The 21,227-nt window shown below is 39.4% G+C and overlaps 1 protein-coding gene across 1 annotated transcript in view; it reads right to left on the reverse strand.

Moving 5' to 3' along the window:
- Positions 1–21,227, reverse strand: part of RNF25 (ring finger protein 25) — a 179,623-nt gene that overhangs the window by 131,354 nt on the left and 27,042 nt on the right. Inside the window, exon 2 of the mRNA XM_053695153.1 lies at positions 17,598–17,669. Within this exon, the coding sequence (XP_053551128.1) occupies positions 17,598–17,669 (72 nt within the window). The remainder of the gene's footprint in view (positions 1–17,597; positions 17,670–21,227) is intronic.

Raw genomic sequence — 21,227 nt, forward strand, 5'->3', positions numbered from 1 at the left:
CTCGGCATTACCTTTGCCGCTATACTCTGAGTATTATTCATCTATTTGTCAATAATAAGTTACATATTTATTGGCTACACTAGGAGGCGCCCTTTCTGTGCTTTTGTTTTTCTGATGTAGTAAAAAACAGTTCTTTATTCATCCAAAAAATGGTAAAAAGACCAAGGAGGTCTACAGCAAACAGATTACAACACACTCAGCAGTGAGCATTGAAATGCTGACATGTTTCGGCATGGGGCAGTAATCGTAGCTATTCAATACACCTGCACTAAAAGTATTTAAAAGCAGTGCTCAATGTCTATTGGTCAATAAATGATCCAATCAAATATATAAAGTTGGGGGTGTGTTGCTGTCTACACTTATGTGGACCAACTAAGCAGTTATTCACCTTAAAATAAATATTAACTAGAATTTGCCAATGTGTGTTAACAAGTTAACATGTGCTTGAATATATATATATATACACACACACCTTATGGAAACTAAATAAGTGAATGCATATGGGTAAATATAGGTAGATAATACACAGATAAACACATAAATGAATAGTAATCGCTTGTGTTAAAGGAACCATGTCCCCACAATTTATCACAGATATCTATCTGTTCATTTAGTGGCATACTAACATATGTATATCAAATGTATGCAGTAGAAAAATACAATATCCTACCTTATCAGGTTTTGTGCGATTTTTAGAATTTTCTAAAGCAATAAAGTTTACCTGAGCATATCCATATATGAAATATTTCGACTGAAACATGGACTGAAGTGAAGTATGTTACATTATCAAAAATAAATTTTAAACTTTAAATTTTAGACCTTTTTGAATACTTAACTAAGCATGGAAATGCAAACAATGCCCGTTTTTTAAACGCTATATTGATGACTTTATACTTATATGGAAAGGATCTGACCTTGACCTTAAAGAGTTACTTGAACTCTTAAATGATAATGTAGGACTGAGGTTTATATCAGAAACACATGAGAGAACTTATTCATTTTCTAGATCTCACCTTGGAAATAAGCGATGAGGGAAGAATTATATGTGACATCTATAGGAAACCGATCACCAAAAATTCCCTTTTACACGCTACTAGTTGCCACCCTAAGCATGTTCCCTTCGCAGTGGCGAAAGTTTAACTAATAAGGGTAAAGAGGAATTACCTACAAAACACAAAGCAAGGCAATGAGAAAACGCCTACAACAGAGAGGGTATTGCAAACACATTGTAGATAGAGCACAGCGACAAGTGGATCTGATTGACAGGGATAGACTCCTGGCCAATAAAAATAAGGAAAACAGTGCATCCCCTAAAGTCACCTTTGTAACTGACTATAGTACAGACTATATTGTTAAAAAACATTTCAGACTCTTAGCTGCTGACACTAAGTTGGATCAGTGTGTAAATAATGGTTTATGCTGTTCCTACAGGAAATGTAAAACATTAGTTCTATCCCCTTCCGAATTACCCATAGAATCACCATCAAACAAAGGTTCCTGGCTAACACACAGAGGAACGTATAGGTGTGAGAGAACTAAATGCCGACCTTGTGATAAGGTTCCTGGCTAACACACAGAGGAACGTATAGATGTGAGAGAACTAAATGCCGACCTTGTGATAAGGTTCCTGGCTAACACACAGAGGAACGTATAGATGTGAGAGAACTAAATGCCGACCTTGTGATAAGGTTCCTGGCTAACACACAGAGGAACGTATAGGTGTGAGAGAACTAAATGCCGACCTTGTGATAAGGTTCCTGGCTAACACACAGAGGAACGTATAGATGTGAGAGAACTAAATGCAGACCTTGTGATAAGGTTCCTGGCTAACACACAGAGGAACGTATAGATGTGAGAGAACTAAATGCAGACCTTGTGATAAGGTTCCTGGCTAACACACAGAGGAACGTATAGATGTGAGAGAACTAAATGCAGACCTTGTGATAAGGTTCCTGGCTAACACACAGAGGAACGTATAGATGTGAGAGAACTAAATGCCGACCTTGTGATAAGGTTCCTGGCTAACACACAGAGGAACGTATAGGTGTGAGAGAACTAAATGCAGACCTTGTGATAAGGTTCCTGGCTAACACACAGAGGAACGTATAGGTGTGAGAGAACTAAATGCCGACCTTGTGATAAGGTTCCTGGCTAACACACAGAGGAACGTATAGATGTGAGAGAACTAAATGCCGACCTTGTGATAAGGTTCCTGGCTAACACAAAGAGGAACGTATAGATGTGAGAGAACTAAATGCAGACCTTGTGATAAGGTTCCTGGCTAACACACAGAGGAACGTATAGATGTGAGAGAACTAAATGCAGACCTTGTGATAAGGTTCCTGGCTAACACACAGAGGAACGTATAGATGTGAGAGAACTAAATGCAGACCTTGTGATAAGGTTCCTGGCTAACACACAGAGGAACGTATAGGTGTGAGAGAACTAAATGCAGACCTTGTGATAAGGTTCCTGGCTAACACACAGAGGAACGTATAGGTGTGAGAGAACTAAATGCAGACCTTGTGATAAGGTTCCTGGCTAACACACAGAGGAACGTATAGATGTGAGAGAACTAAATGCCGACCTTGTGATAAGGTTCCTGGCTAACACACAGAGGAACGTATAGATGTGAGAGAACTAAATGCAGACCTTGTGATAAGGTTCCTGGCTAACACACAGAGGAACGTATAGGTGTGAGAGAACTAAATGCCGACCTTGTGATAAGGTTCCTGGCTAACACACAGAGGAACGTATAGGTGTGAGAGAACTAAATGCCGACCTTGTGATAAGGTTCCTGGCTAACACACAGAGGAACGTATAGGTGTGAGAGAACTAAATGCAGACCTTGTGATAAGGTTCCTGGCTAACACACAGAGGAACGTATAGATGTGAGAGAACTAAATGCCGACCTTGTGATAAGGTTCCTGGCTAACACACAGAGGAACGTATAGGTGTGAGAACTAAATGCAGACCTTGTGATAAGGTTCCTGGCTAACACACAGAGGAACGTATAGGTGTGAGAGAACTAAATGCAGACCTTGTGATAAGGTTCCTGGCTAACACACAGAGGAACGTATAGGTGTGAGAGAACTAAATGCCGACCTTGTGATAAGGTTCCTGGCTAACACACAGAGGAACGTATAGGTGTGAGAGAACTAAATGTAGACCTTGTGATAAGGTTCCTGGCTAACACACAGAGGAACGTATAGGTGTGAGAGAACTAAATGCAGACCTTGTGATAAGGTTCCTGGCTAACACACAGAGGAACGTATAGGTGTGAGAGAACTAAATGCCGACCTTGTGATAAGGTTCCTGGCTAACACACAGAGGAACGTATAGGTGTGAGAGAACTAAATGCAGACCTTGTGATAAGGTTCCTGGCTAACACACAGAGGAACGTATAGGTGTGAGAACTAAATGCCGACCTTGTGATAAGGTTCCTGGCTAACACACAGAGGAACGTATAGGTGTGAGAGAACTAAATGCAGACCTTGTGATAAGGTTCCTGGCTAACACACAGAGGAACGTATAGGTGTGAGAGAACTAAATGCAGACCTTGTGATTTCGGAATCTTTTTAGACAAGTTTGTTTCATCAGTCACTGGTGAAACATATTAAATTGACAAATGTGTTAATTGCACATCGTCTTACACCATATATGTCATCACTTGCATTGAATGCCACCTTCAGTATGTAGGATTGACGACAAATGATGCCAACACTCGCATGAGGAACCATTTGTCGACAATCACAAAGGGCGAGGCCAGTACCCCTTTAGTCAAACACTTTAGTAGAGTCCACCAAAGAAGAATAGATACTCTAAAATGGCAAATAATTGAACAAATTAGATCAGCCCCTAGAGGTGGTGACAAAAACAAGATCTTAGGAAAGAGAGAGATGTTTTGGATCTTTAAATTAAAAACAAGAATTCCTACAGGTTTAAATTCAGAATATAATCTGATTAACTACTGGAAATAAGTATGCCTAGACATTCTCTCTCTCCTATACTGGAATACCACATTAACATTATTCTTTACAGACATTGTAATATCCATTCCTTAAAGGTACACTACACGATATCTTCTCCAGTGATACTATATTGTGATCATATAATGGGATATATGTACATGACCATCCTATCTTAAACTAATATAAAATATACATGTTCTCATTTTTTCAAAGATATTATCTAGCCTTTTGGGAATTTGACTCCACCCCCATTTTTGGGGCATTGTTTGCATTTCCATGCTTAGTTTAGTATTCAAAAAGGTCTAAAATTTAAAAGTTTAAAATTTATTTTTGATAATGTAACATACTTCACTTCAGTCCATGTTTCAGTCAAAATATTTCATATATGGATATGCTCAGGTAAACTTTATTGCTTTAGAAAATTCTAAAAATCGCACAAAACCTGATAAGGTAGGATATTGTATTTTTCTACTGCATACATTTGATATACATATGTTAGTATGCCACTAAATGAACAGATAGATATCTGTGATAAATTGTGGGGACATGGTTCCTTTAACACAAGCGATTACTATTCATTTATGTGTTTATCTGTGTATTATCTACCTATATTTACCCATATGCATTCACTTATTTAGTTTCCATAAGGTGTGTGTGTAATTTTATATATATATATATAATACAAAGGAAAAAGAGTATTGTAGGCTGATGTAGTAAATAACAGTTCTTTCTTCATCCAAAAAATGGTAAAAAGACCAAGGAGGTCTAAAGCAAACAGATTACAACACACAAACACACTCAGCAATATATATATATATATATTCAAGCACATGTTAACTTGTTAACACACATTGGCAAATTCTAGTTAATATTTATTTTAAGGTGAATAACTGCTTAGTTGGTCCACATAAGTGTAGACAGCAACACACCCCCAACTTCATATATTTGATTGGATCATTTATTGACCAATAGACATTGAGCACTGCTTTTAAATACTTTTAGTGCAGGTGTATTGAATAGCTACGATTACTGCCCCATGCCGAAACATGTCAGCATTTCAATGCTCACTGCTGAGTGTGTTGTAATCTGTTTGCTGTAGACCTCCTTGGTCTTTTTACCATTTTTTGGATGAATAAAGAACTGTTTTTTACTACATCAGAAAAACAAAAGCACAGAAAGGGCGCCTCCTAGTGTAGCCAATAAATATGTAACTTATTATTGACAAATAGATGAATAATACCATTTTTTGGATGAATAAAGAACTGTTTTTTACTACATCAGCCTACAATACTCTTTTGCTTTGTATCACAATATATATATATATATATAAAATCAATACACAGCAGTTTAGCACTCACGATACTTATGCCCGGGGTGCTCAGCAACATATTTCATAGGCCTCCAACAAAAGCTGGCACTCACCGGGTTTGAAGTGGCAAAAAATTTTGGCAAAAAAACTTATATATAAAAGGCAAAGTGCACTCCTGACAATTATAAGTAAAGCCTTCGGTGCAGCAAAAAACAAAGCATATTCTAGAAGAAAAGCGCACTCCAAAGGTCTTGGTATATATCCCACTTTAATGTGTGAATGTTTTCGAGCCACAAAAGCTCGTCCTCAGACAGGCAGAAAATTTAAAACAATGCGGTAAAGACGGCAGCATAGGAATGTATCAGAACAGGAAACAAATGTGTAGTCTTGTCAGAATGCGTGTGAGCAATTTGTATATATCCGGCAGCTACATTGTTGCCAAGGAAACTGTCAGCAAACTAAGCCGACAGAATATTGCACAAACGGAAATGTCACAGTCTAGCACACCAGAAAGAAAAAGGGAATAGAGCGGAATAAGAAGTAAGTAATGCATTTCAAAAGAGTCATCAAGATAGTATCATAACCCCAATTTCACGTCTATATTTTACTAGATAAGACCATCTATAAAGATATATATATATTGGTAGTTGGGCATAAAGTAATGTAAAATAACTACATATATAAAAGGCTGTGTCCCCATAGAGCAAATATGAAGCACATTTAAACATTATAAAGGATAATGAAGGGTTTGATGTGTGCAGTTTGGAGTGAACCAAAATCACATCAGTGAATGCATAAAGTAATCAGCCGAACGGATAATGACTCTCATTGTAAAACATTTGGAAAAGAAGTTCATATAGTTGTATCATTAGAGAAAAGCCTGCCAGTCTAGATGTACATTAAGTCCCTTAGGCGTAATGGTTTCCAATCTGAAAGTCCACCTGGCCTCTCTCTGTAGCAAAAGTTTATTCCGATAACCCCCCCTAGCCATAGGGGGGACGTGGTCAATAATGGTGTATTTCAAGTCTGTAACTTTGTGTTGGCATTCCAAAAAATGCAGAATCACCGGTTGTTCAGAGCACCCGTGTTTTAAAGCTGTCCGGATGGCCGAGCGATGATTCGCCATTCTGGTCCGGAGATTGTCAGAAGTCTTGCCCACATAGAACAGACCACAAATGCAGTGTAATAAATACACAATGTAGGTCGAAGTACATGTAAGGCGATATTTGTGTTTATATACCCGACGTCTATGGGGGTGAGTGAAGGATGGACCCGTAATGAGTCCACTGCAGGTGACACAGCCAAGACATCGAAACACACCTGGTTTTTTAATATCCAACCAGGTGGTTTGTTGGCAACATTTAATAGGGTCCGTTTTGATAAGAAAATCTCTCAATGATCTTGATCGGCGGTAACCGATCCGTGGAGCTATTAGCTGGGTAAGTGGAAGGGACTTATCAGTGGTAACGATGTCCCAATGTTTTTTAACCACCTCCGGGAAAGGAATTTTTGTCACCAGTGTAGGTAGTGACGAATGTCATGCATTGATCCATACTTTTTTCTGCTCCACAGAAGACCTCTGGGAGTTTGGAGCTCTAAGATTCCAATAATTTTTTTAGGGAAGTCTCTCATCCGAAATCTTTGAATCATCTCGTCAAGCTGTTTTTCCTTATTGCCCTCTTCAGTGTTGCTCCTTACTACCCTTAATAGTTGCAATTTGGGCAGAGATCTCATAATTGCAGGTGGGTGGCCACTGGTGAAATGTAATAGCGAGTTCCTGTAGGTCCCTTTGCAAAACAATGTGGAATGCAGTTTACCTAGATGTTTGTATAGACGGACGTCTAGGAAGCCTATTTGTTCCTTATCGTAATGCATCTTGAATTGTAGTGCTCTGTTTGCCCGATTCAGGTTTTCAAACCATTTTTTTTAGATCTTCCGAGGAACCTGACCAAAGTAGGAGCAGATCCTACATCTTTTTCAAGATAGATAGAGATTATATATATATATATAAATATATCTATCTCTATCTATCTATCTATCTATCTTGAAAAAGATGATTTTCTCATTTTTCAATAATCCAGTTTCAAACCAGGCCATATACAAGTTGGTGTACGATGGGGTCCCATTGGACCCCATCGCCGTCCCTGTCAGCTGAAGATAGAACAACTGTTCAAATCTGAAATATTTGGTTGTAAGGCAAATCTCAAGGAGATAGAGTAAGATCTCCGGGGGTGGACCTATATATGGGAACCTAGATAGATGGGGGATCACAGGATGCAAACCCTCAGTATGGGGGATCACAGTATATAGGCTTGTTACGTCATTCATATATACACACCTTCTGAAATTGAAACAAAAGGAAAAAAGGACCTTACCTTACACGGTACCTACCTCTCTGAATATCATAGGAGGGGTTATATCCCAAGGGGTTTCCCCATAAAAAATGTACCGACTATTGGGAGGAACAATCCAGCATTTTGCGAATGCTGGTGCAATATAGAAAACAAATGGTTTAGTTATTTAGGAGGTTGCTCAACTACTGGCCTTGATTAAAACGGAGATCTCTACAAATGAATTGTCCAATCTGACACGCCTACGCTGATACTAGTGAAGATTGGCTCAAGAAGTTACAGGACAAAGTAGACCGATATGAGTCTGACTTAATTGACTTTAAAAACAAAAAATTAGAGGCAGTAATTGGGGACTATAGGGAAAAGCGGGTGTACCTGTGGCAACTTTCAACTCAGGAAAGACAGAAGCTACACTTTTATCGCCAGAGATGACAACTATCTTTGAAAGACAAATTCCATACAATTTTTTTGTTAATAAAAAGTCAACCTATACTCCCCAATTTACAAATGCCAGTATTAATACTTTTTCTAGGTTAATGCTTGAGGATCTGAATGAGACGGTCAAACAACATCAATTTGACACTTACAATAATTTTTCAAAGGTGGAATGGAATACGATGAAAACACTCGCTGACAATAAAACTATTATCATCCGTGAAGCGGACAAGAGAGGGGCAATTGTTCTGCTGAATTACTGCGATTATAGGGATGAGATATTATCTCAACAGTCTGACGACAGGACCTATAGATTGCTATACCACGATACAACTATGGTATACAAACAGATTGACCGATACATCGCATTGACATATGAACAAGGCTTTATTGACAAGGATACAAGCATATTTTTAACCACTACCCATCTATGGACTCCAGTGTCCTATATGCTACCAAAAATACACAAACAACTACAACAACCTCCGGAAAGACTGATAGTTTTGGCTATTGGCTCCTTGCAACAGCCTTTAGCAATATTTGTAGACTCTTTTCTACAACCTCTTGTCCAACACACGGCTTCTTACTTAAAAGACTCAGCTACCTTACTGGGTCTATTGGCAGGGATGGGACCAGTAGATGAGAATGTGCTGCTTGTTACCTTAGACATAACAAGCCTGTATACGGTGATCCCCCATACTGAGGGTTTGCGAGCGATTGCCTTCCATCTATCTAGGTTCCCATATATAGGTCCACCCCCGGAGATCTTACTCTATCTCCTTGAGATTTGCCTTACAACTAACTATTTCAGATTTGAACAGTTGTTCTATCTTCAGCTGACAGGGATGGCGATGGGGTCCAATGTGGCCCCATCGTACGCCAACTTGTATATGGCCTAGTTTGAAACTGGATTATTGAAAAATGAGAAAATCATCTTTTTCAAGAATATATTATATATATATATATATATATATATATATATATATATATATATATATATAAATATATATATATATAGGTGGCCCTCGTTTTACAACAGTTCAATTTACACCGTTTCAGAATAACAACCTTTTTTCCAGTCATGTGACTGCTATTGAAAAGCATTGAGAAGCAGTGCATTTATTAAAATAGCCAGTAGGTGGAGCTGTCCGCTTGTGTTGCAGCAAAGCCAAGCAAGCTGAAATTAATCAGTTTAACCAGACCTGAGCTATCGAGCAGATTTCAAAGGAACAAGATCTTCCTGTCTATAAATCAGTCCAGATTAGAATGCATAGAAAGAACTGTTTGCAGAAAAATGCAAGTGAAGTCTGTGTTGTGTGATTATTTTATTAGGTTTATAATGCTGTTTAGCATTTAAAGTCTTCATTTCAAAGCTTTAAAAATAATGTATTAAGTGTCACTTATGACAATTCTGAGAGGGGTCTGGAACCTATCTCCCTCACTTCCCATTGACTTACATTATAAACTGGGTTTCAATTTACAACCATTCCTTCTGGAACCTAACCCCGGCGTAAACTGAGGGATATAGATATATATATATATATATATATATATATATATATATATATATATATATATATATATATATATATATATATATATATATATATATATATATATATATATATATATATATATATATATATATATATATATATATATATATATATATACACACACACACACACACACATATACACATATATATATATACACACACACACAAGATCTGCTCCTACTTTGGTCAGGTTCCTCGGAAGATCTAAAAAAATGGTTTAAAAACCTGAATCGGGGGCGGAGCCAAGCCGTGCTGGGACATGGCCGCATTTTAGAGAAGCTCCGTGTCAGCCGACTCTCTCACTCAACCTAGATGGACAAAGGTCAGCCCTAACAAACATATAAGGACCCCGGAGGGCTACAGTAAGCTAGGCGGATTGTTTTCCCTGACCTTAGGATATACAATATTGGAGGCGATTTGAGGATTCACTAACCTCACCGGAGAATACCGCCTTTGTACAGCTGCAGGGGGCCCAGTCGCCTACTCACCCCAGTGTCCACGGCCAGGATATCGGCATGCTGGTATAAAGACACAGATTAACACTGGTGTGGACACGAGGTGGACGCTTGGGTAAGACGTAATCTCCTGACTGCCTGCTGCGGCTCTACCCCATTAGGCCGCACCTGTTCCCCACGTGGATAAACGACTCTGCAACGGCGGCAGAAAGAAAAGGTGTCTACACTATCAGGGGTGCCCACTGCAGTCACTTCACGAGACAGACCCATAACGAATAACTGTGCAAAGTCTATTTATAATTACCGGGGTCACCAATCAGACAATATTAACATAAGAGGCCCGGTCCTATACCTGCTACTGCCAGCCCAACATCTATTAAGGTGCATTTAAAATAACTCCCACATTTTATGTACCATCTTCTGTTCGGGTCTTACAAGGTCCCTTCACAATTGTTTCTAGGCACATTAGACACAGGGAGAAGCGGACTTAACCAGCCTGTAACTAACCCCTATGCAGCTTACAGGGCAACATAATGACCCCAAAGAAAGGGCAACGGCCAGACAAATCTGCAAAACTGTCACAGCAGACTCCCTCAGTCTCTGCTTTTTTTCAAGCTACAGATTCCACCCAAGCTTCATCCCAGGGAAGTGCCGATATGCCCGGAGGACCTAGTCCCCAAGAGCCACGTAACTCACAGCAAGACCCCTTACAGGCCATACAGGTAAAGCTGGCATCACTGCCCTCAAAGACTGATTTGGAATCACTAAAATCTTTTATTAAAGAAGAACTAAGAGATTTAAAGAAAGACCTCAATGAGATGGGTGGACGGATTGAATATCTAGAAGAGGGCCAAGAAACCCTGAACAACCTTGTCAGCTCTAATACCCAACAAATTTCTATCCAGGACTCTATGCTCCATTCGCTCCAAGACAAAGTGGAGGATCTGGACAACCGGGGACGCAGAAATAACGTGCGAATTCGTGGTATCCCTGAAGGTGTCCCACAGGAGCAGTTAAAAGCTTATCTTAAAGGATTTTTTCAACACCTTCTCCCTAACTCCCCACCTCCATCAAATGAGGACATAGACAAGGCTCACAGAGCGTTGCGCCCTCCACCCAGAACTCCATTACCGCCACGAGATGCGATAATCAGATTCCTGCGATTTACCACAAAAGATGCTATTTGGCAGGCAGCTAGAACTCGTCAATCTATCACATATGAAGGCCACTCATTGCAGGTTTACCAAGACCTTAGCCCTTATACGACCCAAAGAAGAAAAGAGATCAAGTACATCACAAGCATTTTACAGGAACATCACATCAGATAAAGATGGGGTTTCCCGTTCAGTCTAATAATAAATCATAACGGATCCCAGATCATATATAAGGACTTTACTGACCTCGATCAGCTATCCAAGTCCCTCAACCTCAAGTTTACCCCACCAAACGAAAAGGTACTTAGCCCCTTAGCAGCAACTGAGGAACCTGACCCATCGCATTCAAGAGACCAAAGGCAGTTATGGCACAGAGTCCAACCAAAGAGGAGGAGGACAGGACCTCACCACCCAGAAGCAAACTCATTGCCCACATGAGATGATACATCTGTGGGCAACAATTCACCCCGTACTTACCAGCTCGTTTCCCTGAATCTGAACTAGAGACTGACCTCCAGGGAAACTATGATCCTGACTCTAACTGTTATGTTATGTTGGGAATTCGTTTTATTCCCTCCTTTCTATTGTTTTCCTGTTAGGTTGGTCTCCCACAGTTTTAAAGGAGCCTAGATCGTTGATGGAATACAGAGGGACATGTTCTGGTAACATAACATAATATATATGTTTGTATTAAGTAATGTTATATGATCTCTGCATGTTTTAATGTTTTGTTCAAGTTGTTATGTTTATAACGAATTATACCAGTGAAATGCCGTTACCATGAATCATTATCCACACCATATTAATCTATACAACCTATCAATAATAGCCATTCCAAGTAACCGTCATGCAATAGTCTAGAAATATTGGCGATGATAAGAAGGAGATATTCTGCCATATCCTCCACGCCCATAAGGCATAGAAGTAACATAGCATAGGATATCCTCATGCTAGACCTGGTGTAGGACACTCCTTAGAGCTAATCTAGCTCACATAGTATACACTCACAAACTATAACAAAAGACGTTATAAGATCTAACAGTATACTTAACAGTCACTACCCTGAGATCTTCCTTGTAACATGCGCTAATAATTACATAGAGCACATGACCCCCCATGGAGAAGCCACTCCCCTCCTACATCATAAGATAGTAAGGAAACGGCATAATGGTAAGAGAAAATTTTCTGTTGGACGGGACTTCTTCCGCCCCACGCCTCTTTAACAATATAATCTCCTCCGGAGGAAAATATATAATACAATATACCTATTGTCTATTCTGTAATCTAAATTATATGATTCTTAGCTACAAGAGAGAAAGTTAGGCTGTATTTCACCCCCCCTAGTAAGGCGTATTATAGAATGTTTGGTACACTTCTTACAAATGTTCTGTTTGATAAACATTATTGTTTGTTTAATTATGTTCATTTTTGTTGTGTTGTCACGTTCAATATTCAGTGGTCTAGTTCAGTCTCAGACGAAGTCCATAGGCAAAGACAAAGAATTGATAAAGCTATAATAATTTGCTCCCAAGCGTTTTCTCATATGTTTAAATGGCAAACTCGATGTTGAATATTAAGTTTATTTCCCACAATACGAAGGGACTTAATAGCCCACAAAAGAGGTCAATGGCCCTTAGGGACTACAAAAAAAGTAACGGGGATATCCTCTTTCTGCAAGAAACCCACTTTAAAAGGGGATCTGAACCCAGAAGTAGCTTGAAAAAAATTTGGCGAGATATAGCTCTCTTCCCATGCCACAAAACATAATGGAGTGGGGATTCTTATAAATAAACGACTACCTATCCGCCTGTCTTCTACTCATAAAGATAAAGAAGGAAGGTATATAATCTTGGTAGGTTTCCTATACCAAAAACCCATAACTCTCGTAAACATATATGCCCCAAATACCGACCCTGCCCCCTTTTTTCACCACCTGTGCAGGAAAATACTAGAGGTCTCTAGAGGCAGCCTGATTTTGGACGGAGACTTTAATTTAGCTTTTGACCCCTTAATTGATTGCTCCACAGGCACATCCTCAGTGCCTTCTAAGACGCTAAGGCATATTAAACAAACAATCTCTCGCCCAACTAGCCATACATGACACTTGGAGACTTCAACACCCAGTTGGGAAAGATTACACCTTTTATTCTAACCCCCATCAACTATATACAAGGATAGATTATTTCTTTACAGACGTCACTAATTTATCACGTCACTTCCACTAATATCTACCCCATAACCTGGTCTGACCATGCCAAAATCAGTTGTCAGTTCCAATGGCCCTCCCTGCCCCCCTCTGCTGCTAATTGGAGGATTGAAGAAACCCTTCTTAGAGATCCCCTGGTCTATGCACAAGTACAAAAATCACTAGTTGAGTACTTCAAACATAACGATACCCAAGACACAAACATACAAAATATCTGGAATGCCCATAAATGCGTTATTAGAGGAGAAATGATGGCCCTTAAAGCTGCTAAGCGCAAGCAACAGAACACATACCTTAATTCCCTTTTGTAGGCAAGCTACAAGACCTACAAAATATCTATCCTACCAATACATCACTGCTAGACAGCATAACACATAAAAGGAGCTAGCTTCGCCTCCTCATAGGTACTGAAGCTAAAAACAGGGCTCTATACCTCAAGAAGGTTTACTATGAGGGGGCTAATAAACAGGGGAGAATGCTGGCACGGCAACTGAAGAGAAGAACAAATAAACAACATATAATGATGGTGCGGGGGACTACGGGTGACGTGAAAGAAAATACTACCGACATAGCGTTAGCTTTTAGGGACTACTATAACGACCTATATAATATAAGACACAACTTAGATGACCCTAATCCAGATGCAATTTCAAACTGTCTAACCTTAATCTCCCCAAACTCTCTACAGAACAACGAGACGAGTTAGATGCCCAATATACAGAAGAGGAGATACTCACGGTTATCTCCTCCCTCCCCAGGGGTAAAGCCCCAGGACCAGACGGTTATGGAAACGCCTACTATTTGCAATTTAAGGAATTATTGACCCCATATCTATTACGTTATTATAGAAGTATTGACGAAAATGAAGACTTTCCCCCGTCCTCACTCCAAGCACATATCTCGGTTATCCCCAAGCCAAACAAGCCTCCAGATCAAATAGCAAATTATCGCCCTATCTCGCTTATTAATACAGACTTAAAGATTTTCGCAAAAATAATAGCTAACCGTATAAATAGATTCCTCCCTGACCTCATACACAACGACAAGGTAGGTTTTGTCCCTGGCTGTGAGGCAAGGGACAATACAGTTAGAAATATACACCTAATTTGGCACATCACAAATAAAAATACCCCAGCTACGCTGATCTCAACAGATGCCGAAAAGGCATTCGACCGTGTCAATTGGTCATTCTTAAGAGCTTCACTGGGGGCCTTTGGCTTTGGTCCCACTACCTTAAACCGCATATTTGCCCTATATACACGTCTCAACGCCCGAATATCAGTTAATGGCACCCTCTCACCTCCCCTAGAAATTAAAAATGGCACACGCCAGGGATGCCCCCTCTCCCCCTTGCTCTTTGCCCTTTTTATTGAAACCCTGGCCACTAAGATCAGGAACAATGTAGAAATAACAGGTGTAACAATAGGGCAAGAAGTATACAAGTTATCTTTATTCGCGGATGATATCCTCTTTACCCTAACTAACCCCGAGAAATCAATTCCGCCGCTGTTAGAAGAGTTTTCCACCTTTCATAATCTAACAAACTTCCTAATTAATCAAGGCAAATCTGAGGTAATGGGTTTCAACCTTGCAGAAAATGCAGTGGAATCAATCAAGAATAGTTGCCCGTATAGGTGGTGTAGGGGTGCAATGAAATATCTAGGTATATACTTACCGGACTCCTACACCAAGATCTATCAGGTTAATTATCTTCCAATCAAAACTACACTAATGAGCGACTTATCATCCTGGAGCTCCAGGACATTATCCTGGTGGGGCCGCATAAACACCATAAAAATGAATATCTTCCCTAGGCTTCTCTATATTATGGAAGCACTACCAATCCCCCTACCCCCTAAATATCTTCCCCAGATACAAAACTTAATTAGTTCTTTCGTGTGGCAAAGAAAGCCATCAAGAATCAACAAAAACACCATGCTTCTCCCGAGACCACAAGGCGGACTTGGTTTGCCAAATCTAGAAATCTATAGAAAATCCATCCACCTACAGAAAATACTGGACTGGAGGGTGGGGATGACTCAGAGGAGATGGGTGCGATTAGAAAGCGATATGTCACCTGACTTCCCATTAGCCAGTCTATGCTGGAGACCAGACCTACACGAGATAACTAAATCAATAACTAACCCCATTACTAAAGAAACGGTCTCTCAATGGGACTCGGCCACCAAACACTACCCATGCCTGTCATCCAACCCGAGCCCCTTGACATCACTATGCTACAACCCCGATTTCTCTATACCTCCCCGAGCCTATCTAAACTTAACAGACCAGACGATGAAAGATATTTTTATCTATCATGCAACGACTAATGAATCTATTTGCACTCAAGATCAACTCATAGAAAGGGGACAGGACTGGACGAGAAACTGGTACTCCTACAGGAGACTACATCACTACATATGCACCCATAAACATAGAAACAACATGGTCCGCCCGCCCACCCACCAACTTAGAGAAACTATACCTATCCAACACCCCTGTAAGGCACTCTCTTTCCGCCATATATAAAATTATTGTTCAACCACCCCCGGGCAACTTACCATACTCTATTGAAATGTGGGAAAGAGAGTTGGGAATTATTATCCTCCCACAAACAGCGTCTAATATATTTATAAATACGAAAAGAGCCTCATCCGCGGCATCAATACTTGAAACTAACTATAAAATTTTACACTGCTGGTACCTAACACCCTGAAAATTACATAGATTATACCCTAAAGTTAGTAACAAATGCTGGAGATGTGGTCATGTTGGGAGTGGGATGGGACATATGTGGTGGTGGTGTTCCCGATTAAACCACTACTGGTATGAGATAATTCAAGAGGCAGAACGTATCCTACAGGTGACTCTACCCCACGATCCTCTAGTTTGGTTACTTAACAAATCTACCCACCTACCCTTTAAACACCTTATTCCACTATTCAGAATATTTACTAATAGTTGCAAAATGTTAATAGCTAAAATGTGGAAGTCAAAGGATGTTCCGTCTCTGGCAATGTGGAGAGATAAGGTTACGGAACTGCTAGAACTTGAAGAGTACTCAGCTTTTAAAAAGGGCAATACAGAATGTTTTATTATGTTACAAGCTATCTGGGACGATTATAGGAGACATAACCCTTAATTAGCTACTAAGTGGGAGGATATTCTAAGACCAGTCCTTTGGAGCAAATAAATTGCCATCCTAATAACTCTCATATACTAGACCGCTTTTGTCTTGAGACTGAATGGAAAGTTTAAAATATCTTTAAATCTTTATTTATATTTTAACTCATACCCTGTTTAACTTGGTACACTACAAAAAAAATTTTGAGTCTGTAAAACTGCTTCAGATATTCGAGATGTGATATTCTGTAATTATTGCTTGATATATAATTGTTGTACTCAAAATACAGATTCAATAAAAAGAATTTAAATAAAAACCTGAATCAGGCAAACGGAGCACTACAATTCAAGATGCATTACGATAAGGAACAAATAGACTTCCTAGACATCCGTCTACACAAACATCTAGGTAAACTGCATTCCACATTGTTTCGCAAAAGGGCCGACAGGAACTCACTATTACACTTCACCAGTTGCCACCCACCTTCAATTATGATATCTCTGCCCAAATCACAACTACTAAGGGTAGTAAGGAACAACACTGAAGAGGGTAATAAGGAAAAACAGCTTGACAAGATGATTCAAAGATTTCGGATGAGAGACTTCCCTAAAAAATTATTGGAATCTTAGAGCTCCAAACTCCCCGAGGTCTTCGGTGGAGCAGAAAAAAGTATGGATCAATGCATGACATTCGTCACTACCTAACTTCCTTATGTTATCACCTCTTCTGAGGCCGGTTAAGGACAGATATGCAGCAGAGTCAGGCTTGTGCACTTCCTTATCTTATCACCTCTGCTGAGGCCGGTTAGGGACAGGTATTTTTACAGCACATAAACATTTTATAATATAAACAATACAAAGGAGTAGACTGTCCCTTTAATAACGGAACGGAGCACTAATGTAACCCTCTATGGATCTCTATGGTCTGCTAGAAGAGCAATCCTTAAACCCACTTGACACGCACGTTCCCGTCGCTCACCTCTGACACGCACGTTCCCGTCGCTCACCTCTGACACGCAAGTCCCCATCACTCACCTCTCACCGTGAGACACCACAAGTTCATCTAAATAAATGGATTCCACAACCTGAAGCTCCTGTAATAAAGATCTGGATGTGGAAAGATAAAAAGCTACAATGAGATTGGGAATGTGAAAGGAGAACAGTAACAGGATGGAGAATTGGCAAGTTTAATAAAAAATATCATTTATGTAAGAACTTACCTGATTAATTCATTTATTTAATAGTGACAAGAGTCCACAAGCTAGTTACTGATGGGATATATATTCCTACCAGGAGGGGGCAAAGTTTCCCAAACCTCAAATACCTATAAATACACCTCCCACCTCACTCATACCTCAGTTTAACGTATATTCAAGTTAGTGAGATGTATAAGGAGTAAAAGCATAAAAAATGAGAACAGGATAAATAACGTGTTTTATACAAAAAATCATAACCCCCAAAAATGGGTGGGTCTCGTGGACTCTCGCCATCATGAAAAAAATTAATTTATCAGGTAAGTTCTTACATAAATTATGTTTTCTTTCATATAGGTGGCGAGAGTCCAAGGGCTAGTTGCAGATGAGATATAATACCCAAAATGTGGAAGTCCATGAGTAACTACAAGGGGGAGGGGGTTTAAAATAAAAACAGCTATTTTCGCTGCGAAATTAAATCCAAAAAAATTAAGTTTTCTTAAAAATTCAAAAAACTTAAATCATAGACACTAGAATCAAACAGACAGCTGCCTGAAAAACCTTTTTTTACCAAAAGCTGCTTCCGAAAAAGCAAAAACATAGAAATGGTAAATTTAGTAAAGGTATGCAAAGAAGACCAAGTGGCTGCTTTGCAGATTTGGTCAACTGAAGCTTCATTATTGAAAGCCCAAGATGTGGCAACTGATCTAGTAGAATGAGCTGTAATTCTCTGCGGCGGATACTGTCCCGTCTCCAAATAAGCTTTGTGAATCAGAAGTTTCAAAAAAGATACCAAAGAAATGGCAGAGGCTTTCAGACTGTTTCTGGAATCAGAAAATATAACAAATAGACTAAAAGTCTTTCTGAAATCTTTAGTAGCATCAACATAATATTTCAAAGCTCTTACCTCATCCAAAGAATGTAAAGACCTTTCAAGAGTATCCATAGAATTAGGACACAATAATTTCCCTATTGATGTTAGAATTCACAACTTTAGGCAAACTTTTAAACGAAGTCCACAAAACAGCATTATCTTGGTGAAAAATCAGATAAGGAAACTCACAAGAGAGCAGACAATTCAGAAACTCTTCTAGCAGAAGAGATAGCCAAAATAAATAACACTTTCCAAGAAAGTAATTTAATATCCAGAGAATGCATAGGCTCAAAAGGAGGAGCCTGTAAAATCTTCAATACCAAATTTAGACTCCAAGAAGGAGATAGATATTTAATAACAGGTTTGATACGAGTCAAAGCCTGAACAAAACAGTGATTAGGAATATTAGCAATCTTTCTGCGAAATAAAACAGAAAGATCAGAGATTTGTCCTTTCCAAGTATTGGCAGACAAACCCTTATCCAAACCATCCTGAAAAAAACTGTAGAACCCTAGGAATTGTAAAAGAATGCCAAGAATAATCATGAGTGGAACACCATGAAATATAGGTTTTCAAAATCTTGTGATACATTTTCCTTGAAATAGGCTTATGAGCCTGTATCATAGTGTTAATCACAGAGTCAGAGAAACCTCTATGACTAAGGACCAAGCGTTCAATTTCCATGCATTCAAATTTAGAGATTTGAGATCTGGATGGACAAACTGGCCTTGAGACAGAAAGTCTGGTCTTAGAGGAAGTGACCAAGGTTGGCCACTGGACATTTGGAAAAGGGCCGCATACCAGAACCTGTGAGGCTATGCTGGTGCTATCAGAAACACATAAGATTGTTCCATTATGATCTTTGAGATCACTCTTGGAAGAAGAACCAGAGGTGGAAACATTTAACCAGGTTAGTAAAACCATGTAACTGCTAGAGCATCTATCAATTCCACCTGAGGATCCCTGGACCTGGAGAGATATCTGGGAAAATTCTTGTTTAGATGAGAGGCCATCAGATCTATGTCTGGAAGACCCCACATCTGCACAATCTGATAGAATACATCTGGATGGAGAGACCACACCCCGGATGTAAAGTCTGATGGCAGAGATAACCCGCTTCCCAATGGTCTACACCTGGTATATAAATCGCAGTGATTAGACAAGAGTTGGATTCCACCCAAGAAAGTATTAGAGATACTTCTTTCATTGCTAGGGGACTGAGAGTCCCCCTTGATGATTGACATATGCCACTGTTGTGACATTGTCTGTTAGAAACTGAATATACAATTCTCTCTTTAATAGAGGCCAAGCCAGAAGAGCTCTGAAAATAGCACAGAGTTCTAAGATATAGATTGGTAACCTCGCCTCTCGAGGATTCTAAACTCCTTGTGCTGTCAGAGACCCCCAGACAGCTCCCCAACCTGTGAGACTTGCTTCTGATGTGATCACAGTCCAGGTAGGACGAACAAAGGAGGCCCCTTGAACAATAAGGTGATGGTTTAAACACCAAGTCAGAGAGAGTTGAGTTTTGGTATTTAAGTTTATCAGTTGTGATATCCGAGTATAATCCCTGCACCATTAGTGCAACATGCAAGGCTGTAGAGGTCTCATATGAAAATGAGCAAAAGGGATCGCGTCCGATGCTGCAATCATGAGACCTAAAACTTCCATGCACGTAACCACTGAAGGGAATGATAGAGACTGAAGGTTCCGACAAGCTGATACCAATCTCACACGTCTCTTTTCTATTAGGGATAGAGTCATGGATATTGAAACTATCTGGAAACCTAAAAAGGTGACTTTCGTCTGAGGAATCAAGAAACTCTTTGGTAAATTGATCCTCCAAACATGTCTTTGAAGAAACAACAGAAGTTGTTTAGTGTGAGATTCTGCTAAATGAAAAGATGAAGCTAGTACCAAGATATCGTCAAAATAAGAAAACACTGCAATACCCTGCTCTCTGTTTACAGATAGAAGAGCACCTAGAACTCTTTGTGAAAAAAAAGCTCTTGAAGTAAGAATAGCTAAAGACAAAGATTTGATGTTAAGTTTCACAACATCAAAAGATAGCATTGCAAACAAAATGATTTGCATGGTAAAGAGAATAATGTTAGATAATTCTGGGTCTAAAGACAACTGCTGAGCTAAACTGTCCAAACAAAATTTAGAGGCAGCAGCAACAGATATAACTGGTCTAAGAATATAGCCAATATCCCCTTCCAAGGTAAGATTCAAGTTTTCTATCTAAAGGGTTTAAAAAGAAGTGATGTCCTCTATAGGAATGGTAGTACCTTTGGCAAGAGTGAAAATAGCCCCATCAACTTTAGGGACCGTTTCCCAAAATTCCAAATTAGCAACAGGTAAAGGATACAAGTTTTTAAACCTAGAAGTAGGGTTAAAAGAAGAACCAGGCTTAGACCATTCTTTAGCAATGAGATCAGAGATAGCATCTGGAATAGGAAATACTTTAGGAGTAATAACAGTAGTCTTAAATACAGAATTTAAATGATTACTAGGTCTATCATCAGGAGTTTTAGGCTCCTCAATCCCTAAAGTAAATAATACTTCCTTAAAAAGAGAACAAATATATTCAATTTT

The sequence above is a fragment of the Bombina bombina genome, chromosome 11, assembly GCF_027579735.1.
Source record: "Bombina bombina isolate aBomBom1 chromosome 11, aBomBom1.pri, whole genome shotgun sequence".
In the NCBI taxonomy this organism is placed as follows: Eukaryota; Metazoa; Chordata; class Amphibia; order Anura; family Bombinatoridae; genus Bombina; species Bombina bombina.